Below are 9076 nucleotides of genomic sequence, written 5' to 3'. Positions count from 1 at the left end.
CGTCAAAAAAATTGTCGGCGTCAAGCACGTGTCAGATTAATGCGTTTTTAACGCGCTAAATCTGACAGCCCTAATATATATATATATAACTCATGAATGTTTTTATTGCTACAGGGACTCGGCTATATGTTGTGGTTCTGGGTTCTGGGTGTTTTGTACAACTTCATTAATTGCAAAATTCTCTGTTAAAAACTCGTTTTAAGTTTGTGTATTTGATGTGTTGTGCAGGTCAAAGGTTGTCATAGATCAGGGTTTGGCAATCTGGGGCTTGCGTGCCGCGTGGAGGGACAAACAGGGGCACGCAGGGGTGTGACAACAATAAGCACTTCATCTGACATCTGTTTGTATCTTTCTGATTTTAAAAAAATGTGTTTGAGCCACAATCTCTTCCCGCAATGAGCTTTTTGCCCCAGTAGAGGGAAAAAGTCTATTCATGCAGCGCTGTTACTGTGACCCCGCCCACCTGTATAAATACTGCTTGTTTTTGTCATGTTTTTGGTGTTTCAGCGGCTGACATTTATAACATTATACGTTAAGTTTGTTAAATAATAATAAAACAAGGTCAGATAATACCCAGACTTTCTTTCTGCTCTACCAAATAAATGAAATGTGAAAAATTTTTATAACTACAACTGATCCGCACTCTGTCTACTGGGGTGAAAAAAATTGAATAATAATGCCGTCTCATAGACCCTTTTCACAGGACGTCACACATTGCCGTAAAGTGCAGAGTCGCTTCCGGCTCATAGTGTTTAGAACGGCAAAGCTGACTGCTGAACACTGTTTAAAGTAATTTTGCATAAATAATAACCTAACCAATTGTGACCGAAATTTGTACGATATTTATTTTAGAAATGTCCAACCTGGTTGTATTCGTTTTCTCCTCTTAGATCGTTCACAAATCAGAGTACAAATGTCAGCAGTTCTGTCTGCAGTCAGAACGCAGCTGATTTCCCAAATTTTAGGATATTAAACGAGTCGTGGATTATTTCTCTCTGACAACCTGGTTAAAGTTAGAGGAAGGTTACAAGTACTTCACTGAATGCTGCTTGTTTGATTATGAAAGTATATATTTTTTTTTTATCTGTGCTAATGCTAATGCTAACACTAGCATTAGATTTAGGTTTGAGACGTGAAGCTGTAGAAGATCTTTTTCAACCAATTAAAAGTTGCCCAAATTTCCATGCTCTCATAATCCTTTTAAACAGAGCAAAAGTCAGACAATTCTAGCGTGTCTGACATTAAAGTCAAACTTATTCCTGTTGTAATGCTTTCTACTGCGGTCAGTGAGCTGCTGTTAGCTCAGCCGTGGTTCTAACATTTTACTTTTTGTTTTTGCTCATATAACTATGTCCATTCTGCTGGAAAATAAAGTAAAAAAAAAGTATAAAATAATTAGCTAAAACCAGTAAAATACAAAAAATTGTTTGACAAAATCCAGTGTGTTGGTTAAAAAACTCTAGAAGATTACACACATTTGTATTTTGATGTGGACAATCTAAGAGACTAAGATGAAAACAGGCATGAAGAAAATGTATAAAATAAATACTGTACAATTTCCCATTCCAATGACCATTTATTATCTCCTGAAAACGGTGTTGAACGGCGTTCAGTTCTTTGTTTTCCAGGTCTAAACCCATTGACCGAAAGTTACGTATCACGCTGACGGCTCTGTCGCCCTTTTGTGTGACGTCACCGTGAAAAGGGTCTATTTAAGAAAATTCACATTACCAAAAACTGACAAAAGAGGAAAAACATTTCATTTTACATACAATAAAAACACCATCACAGAATGAACTTGCATTGAGTTACTCAGGCCCTGTCTTATAATGTTACAACAGATGAATAACCCAGAGGCTTATGCTTGTTTTCATGTTAATGGTTCTTAGAAATGTTGATGGTATTTAGTTCTGACATATCCAATCCTACTTCTGTAGGCATGACATTCCACAAATGCAGTACCTTTCGTTTAAAAAAAACATTGTTGCAATACCTTTTCAACTATTTTCCCTGTGCAATATTGTCATGAAAGAACACTTTTGGTGTAATAACAAGGTTCCAGAACCTCCTCTGGAGCTCCACACCGACTAGCAAACGCTGAGATCACGTCATGATTTGATTTACTGGATATCGATGTGCTCTTATAACAACTAATTATTCTTGTGAGACAGAAAAAGCGAGGTTTTTCCATCGAAATGTGAGTCTCAAAATTAAAAACACTGAAATATTTAAGGTAGAAAATAGTATTTCGGGGCATAAAATAAAAATAAAAAAATTCTGAAAGAAAATTCAAATGTTTAAAAAATTCATAATCTGATGGATCAGAAAAACTTCCACAGACATTCACCTTCATGCTGAGTTTCAGTGCGCGTTGAAAGGAATTATTTTAGAAGCGCGAGGACAATGGCTGCAATGTTCCTCTTTATGGGTCATCCTGAGCTCACGCTGGATTACAGCGAGGACTCTTATCCAGACTGTAAGAGTGCATGGACATCTTCATTCATCTGCTTAGCTCAGAGTGAAGGCACACCACACGGAGGATGAGTGAGGATTAAAACCACAAAGTGAGCAGACACGTGTGACTCCATATGAATCAAACATGAATACATCTGTACAATAATATGTGGATCTGTCACACAAACTGTCCAGATTTGGTCTTTTTTTAACACATAAATGCTTCCAATCAAACAATATTAGACAACGTTTTTTAATATTAAAACTTATTTTTTTAAAAAGGAGATAGCCCTAAATTTAGTTGAATGGGCTATTGAGATAATGAGTTATGATTTTATAATCAATAAGCTTTTATATTATGCCTGAATGATACATGGAGTGCAACTATAACACTCACTGCTTCCCTCATAAAGTTACTAGTTGAATTTAACTCAGGCAGACACTTGGACAGCCCGTCAGTCTGCAGGAAGCGTCTCCACTGGCATCTACAAAAATAGGGATGTCACGTTAAAGGTGTAACCACCGTGCATGCCGGCTGTCTGCGCGTTTGTCTGCCTCACACATGGAAACACCGATGAGCCACATGAGCTTTGGTGTTTTTGTAAAAACTGTCCAGGAGCTCCACACTTCACTGATCTGTTCTTAAATTAAAAAAATCAGCAACAAGTGAAAACAAAGATGCAACAGCATCAAGAAAATCAAATGGCAGGAATACATATAAAATAAAAATGATTTATTTTTGAAAATGTTTAATTAAATTAACATGTAATTATTTAGCAGTCAGGGAGTAAAGTAATCTCTTTAGAGTTTAAAAAAACTTGAAGTAAATGTACACAGTTCTATTATCTTAGATCTTAGACTCAAACTAGTAATTCTGGAGAAAACACAAGGTCAAACTTGGCCACTGTCTTCTAATTTCATTTTTAAAATTGTCTTTATATATTTATTATTATTATTATTTAGACACTGTTTATTACTACCACAAACAAACAAACAAAGAAATAAAAAAAGGGTTAAATTGACTTTTTAGGTAAAGTTTTGGTGTTTTTAACATGTTCTTGTAGCATTTTTCTGATGATGGAGGACATACGTTACATACAAAAAAATGGTTAAAATTGCATTTCTGACTATTTCTTTTTTCAAATCGTTGTTAATCAGGAGAAAACAAAACAAAAAAAAACAGTTGAAAAAGTTTGTTGTAGTGACGCACAAACTATAATCAAGCTCCCTGCTCTGCTCCATTCCGATGCATCCACTTGCAGATAAATAGATCCAGTAAAGTCCCCTTTTTTATATATAACAAAAACATTCCCAGTAGTGTTCTAGTTACGATTATGAAGGTTTTACACAAAATCCCACAACCTGTTGTGAGGGGATGTAAGATAGAGAGGGTAAACAAAAGGAGGATGGAAATCAGCCTTTGCGATACACAACTTGGACACAAATTTCCGATGAACCCTGACGCCCTGCAGAAACTATGTCCTGGAAAACAACAGTTTAAAAAGAAAACAATTTAAAAGACCACTGGAAACACTTTTAACAATAAGTCAATACACGATCAAAGTGAGTCTTTAAAGCTCAGAAGAAAATTGCTCCATGGGTTTTCCAGGACTAACATACTTTTAACTGAGAATTAGTATCAAGAGTTTTAAGGACTAATACCTTGCAGAGGAACCTGATAAAAGATGACGTTTTGTGACCCTTTACTGTTTTTTTCATATTGTGAGGAACAAAAACAGGAGGTGTAAGAATGAATAATGAAACTGTTGAGTGAGTCTAAACAAACTTCCCACAGAACCACTCATGAGACCAAAGCCCGTCGGATCTCCGTTTAGGAAATTTGTCACCACTGTAACTCAACTGATAACTGACCCCCTCCACCACCCATTCCACTGTCCTCCCTTCAGGAGGGATCCGAGCTGTATGTTGTATGTCTCCTGTAACCTTGGCAACAGGAGCTCTAAAAATAACTTGGGCCTGATGTAAATCAGCCGTTTTTACTTTGACCTGTAATTTCTCTCATCTAAGCAAGGGTACACTGGAAACACCCCACAATTAGAGTTCTTTTAATGACCTACCAAAAAACTATTTTTTTAGGAATAAAGAAAACTTTTAGGTGAGGATTTAAGAAATTGACATGTATTTTTTCTCAGGTGTAAAATCTGCAAACTGTATGCAGCATACAGTTGTAATTTCATGCAAAAGAAATTACTAGGATAAGATGTTGTTTGTACTTTTAGGAAAGATGCCAAACACAATATAAGCCAGCGTATTCTCCAGACGGTAATGGAGGTGTTTTATGTAAAGTGGGGCAAAAAAAGTGTTGGTCAGTCACAGATTCTTCAAGTTGCCCCACTTTAAAAGATGAGAGAGGTGTGTAATGTTCAACTTCAACAGTTGGAGACAAAATATAAGAAAACAAATCCAGGACATGGATGGTTTTTAAATAATTCATTTGTAAAATAGTGACAAAATTAAGTATTTAGATCTGACTAACAAGCAATAATTATGCCCTTCACAGACCTGTTACTTCTTCTCTTCTATTAGTTACCTGTATTAATGAACATCTGTATAAAAGACACCTGTTCACACCCCCAAATACTCAAACCTCTTCACCATGACCAAAGAGCTGTCGGAGGACACCAGGGTCAAGATCTGAACAAAACTGGAATGAACCATTTTACAATAAACAAGCAGCTTGGTGAGAAGAGATCAACTATTGGAGCAAAATGGAAGAAAATACAACATTACTGATCATCTCGCTCCACCTGGAGCTCCATGAAAGAGAATAAATGATCTTGAGAACGGTGAGGAAACAGCCCAGAACCACAGAGGTGGACTGGTCAATGACCTGAAGAGAGCTGGGACCTCAGTAACAAAGGTAACTGTCAGTAACACATCGTCTTCAAATCCTGCAGGGCTGCAAAAGTCCCCGTGCTTGAACCAGCACGCCCAGGCCCATCTAAAGTTCTCCAGAGACCATCTGGATCATCCGAAGATCAGAACCAAAACATCACAGCTCTTGAGAAGATCTGCATGGCAGAACGGACCAAAATAGCAGCTACTGTGAATACAAACTTGGAGGAGACCTACAGGAAACCTCTGACCTCTGTTATTGCTTACACTAAAAAGCATCGAGGTGAACTTTCCCTTTTTTTGCATCATTATACAAATAAATGATTTAAAATGTATACATTGTGAATTCCAGGTTTCCTTTTTTATATTCCGACCATCACAAGCCTCCCTCCTTTTTGTAAGAGGAACATCTTGCAGAATCTGTTACAAATACTGTCTTTTGCTCCGATGTAAGAGTATTAAAAAAATGTCCAGTTTTTTGTTGAACCACAAATGTCAGGCTGCTCTAGTTACTACAGTTGTGCCCTAAATACAAAGAAGATCGTATCTTTTGTGTGCAGTACATTTAGCTCACTGCACTGTAAAAAAAAAAAAATCATAAAACAAAGCTGTTAATCAGGTTAATGCAGTGTGTCAACAGCTTTTCCGTGAAGAGCACTTCCAGGGAAAACCATTTATAACGCAATTTACAGATTTTCCAAATTAACCCGGACAGACACTGCTGGTATATTTTCCAGCTTTATTGCATGAGACTAAGAGACTTTAATCAACTTCACAGCACTTTACCTGAACACACAAAGCAAATGTAGCTCTTTATCTCTTTATTAACGCCGACTATAAACCTAAATCTGCCCCTAATGGATGAACAAATTCTCCTTTTGCTTTTTAGTGATGAAGTGGTAGAATCACATTCATACTTAAAAATGTGGCTGATTATTCAAAGTTAATGTGTTTTTAGAGGTTTTGCAATCAAAAATCATTTTTAATGTGGTTCCAATGTGCAGCACATTTGAAACAGCGTCTTTGCACTTTGTTTTATATAGTTTGAATGAATTCCAAAGTGTTTCCACACTCGCTGCTGTGTTTTGTCACATTAAAAGTGCAAAAAAAGAAGAAAAAAAAAGGTGCATTAAAGGATTATTTTAGACATGCTCTCGTATAAGCTGAGACATTAAAACAATTTAAAAGAAAATAGATACTTTTACAAACGTTTATTGAGCAAACGTTCACTTACTTGTGCAGGACTGCTATCTCATTCTCAATGCTGTTTTCTTTGCCCTCTAACGCTTTTTTTGGAATGCACTTGATGGCCACCAGTTTGTGGGTCCTCTTTTCCTCCGCCAAGACCACTTCAGAGAACGCTCCCCTGAAACACAAACACACGTGTCAGTCTCCTGGAGGTCAGTCATTTATCATCACAGATTCAGGTCTTCTCTTTTACAGAGAGCAAAGCAAACTAATTGTTCTTATCTGTGCACAAATCTAAATGATGGTGGAATCGATTTTTTTTTAATTGAATTGTCAGATTTGGTCTTCTCATGACTTGTTGGGATTCATCCCCAAATTCTGAACAAACTATGACCTGATTGGGTGATTCTAGATCCCTTTTCTGTGACAGTAAAATGTGTTAAATTCAAAGACATTTTCACACTCGTCGTATATGGAGGTATGGTTCGAGTCCTCTCCACGTCACTTTTTGACGTCTTGGCTGTCCCTAACTTGTTGTTTTTGGACATCCTGGCTGTTCCCATTAAGTCACAGGACCCCAACCCTCGGGACGTGGAAACAGTACCAGGTTAGGGTTAGGGTACCGGTCCGAGTCCTGAGGGTTGGAAGGCCCTGATTAGTGGTGTGGAGAAAAAAAATCAAATTTTAGATGCATCAATTATGATCGATTAACAATTCAGAATCCTTTTATGAATTTTAAATAATCGATAATTGAAAAACTGTGGCCAACAAGGCATTTTTTTTTTACTTCACAAATAAACTCATTTTCAAACGGCATTTTTTTGTCTGATGATCTACAAAGACTTGAATAAAGAAATACTTAGAAATGTAAACTTCAGCTTAATTGTCTCAATTTGTGTCCTGCATTATGGGAAAAATGCCAAGAAAAAAAAGTTAAAAACACCAAAGTTACATAAAGCACACGTGTATTACATTTTTTCTCACTGACACACCAGGAAAATCATTTCTAAATGGCAAAATAAAATTCAACACAAGGATTTTTAGTTCAGACGAAGTCCAGATTTAAGTTGTACAAACTGTGTGACATTAGGGCCATTTCATGGTGCAAATGCTCACAAGACTAAAACAAAAAGACTAGAGTTCCTCCACAGTTTTAAGAGAAAAAACACTAAACTCTTTCTGTCGGGGCGGCACGGTTATTTTTGAATTTACAGGGTAGCTGCTTTTTAATATTTGAACGTTTTTATCCACTAATGAATACAAATTGTTTGTAAATGTGTTTTTTCTCAGGTGAATTTTGTGCAACATCTATTGGATGTTTCAAATCAATAGTTATGGGATTTGAGATTTCAAAATACTGTGTTTATTTACATCCCCGAATAAGGATAACAAATCTTCACTTGTCCTTAAGAAACTAACCAAACACTCGTTTAGCCGTTGGGCTGTTTGCTTCCACACAGATTATGTTATAGTCTGAAAGGCTATTAAATCCGGCTCGGTGTATTAAACAACTTACACTGTTATCTCGCTCAACTGCTTTTTCAAAGAAGCAAAAACTAAAACACACAGATGAAGAGAGCGCAGTACCGCAGACTAATTTTAGCATTTTCCCATGACCCACTTCAACAAGTGAGGCACACAGAAATTCCTTGACGAGTTACATAACTTTTTATCTGATTTAAAGATTTACTATAAACATTTTAAATCTTGGGATAGAGTCATTTGTCAGCAGAGTATCACTTAAGTAGGACAAATAGTACAACAGCGTTGAGAGATTGTATGGAAAGGATGCTGAGCGCTGGGATAAAACAAGCTAAGAGCCTTTTATTATTCTTAAGCGGCATTAGGAGCTCAGAGCTACGCTGCAGTCGCCCGTTTCAGAGAAACTTTGTTGATGTGACGATTGAAAGCTGGTGAGCAATAAAGATATGAAAGGTGTCACATGACAGCAGGTGAACCTGATTGTGTGCCTGAAAGCTGTTCAGTAAAACACGTTCAGCCTCTGAACATTGTAAAGTGAAAAACAGAACCTTATGGTCATAAATAAAAACTGTATTTTCAGAACTTTGACATGTACACTGAAGTGTTGGGAAGTCCCCGGTGTCATTCTGTTTATACAAGAGTCCCCCCCCCTTCATGCTTGGACTGAAGTCATGCACGAGTCTCCCTGCTGCAGCTGATAAGTGAACGTGTGGATTGAGGGAAACCAAAAGCTGCTGATATCTTATCGATCTTTCACAAGAAAGAACTTGCACAGTGCCAGACGAAAGTGTGAACCCAATAAATCCATAATCAAAATCAACATATATAATCTAAAACAAGTTGCATTACCTGCAAGTGTGAATGCTTTTTGCTGAAAATGCTAAAGTTATAGAACAACTTTAGGTCCTTTTGTAAAATGCTTAAGGATCTAAAGTTGCAGAAATTGCAAAAAGTGCACAAAGATTTTGAAGAATTTCTTGAAAATTTTCATAAATCTTAAAAAAACTGTAAAATTGGCGAATATGGAAAGTATAAGCATGAATGTCCTGAATGTGCAATTGCTTATGTTTCAAAGAGCATTTTCATTGGAGCTGAA

General features: G+C 36.8%; 1 protein-coding gene across 3 annotated transcripts in view; it reads right to left on the bottom strand.

Annotated features, from left to right (window-relative positions):
• camk1b (calcium/calmodulin-dependent protein kinase Ib) overlaps positions 1-9076 on the bottom strand; it is a 57599-nt gene that overhangs the window by 8800 nt on the left and 39723 nt on the right. For all 3 annotated transcript variants that reach the window (XM_024263792.2, XM_024263790.2, XM_036211995.1), the window contains 2 exons: positions 6544-6676; positions 3202-3208 (listed from right to left, as the gene is read on the bottom strand). In XM_024263792.2, coding sequence (XP_024119560.1) covers positions 3202-3208; positions 6544-6676 — 140 coding nt within the window. The remainder of the gene's footprint in view (positions 1-3201; positions 3209-6543; positions 6677-9076) is intronic.

This window comes from Oryzias melastigma, linkage group LG5, assembly GCF_002922805.2.
Source record: "Oryzias melastigma strain HK-1 linkage group LG5, ASM292280v2, whole genome shotgun sequence".
Classification (NCBI taxonomy): domain Eukaryota; kingdom Metazoa; phylum Chordata; class Actinopteri; order Beloniformes; family Adrianichthyidae; genus Oryzias; species Oryzias melastigma.
The sequence above is the reverse complement of the archived record's forward strand: the minus strand, read 5'-3'. Positions and strand labels throughout refer to the sequence as shown.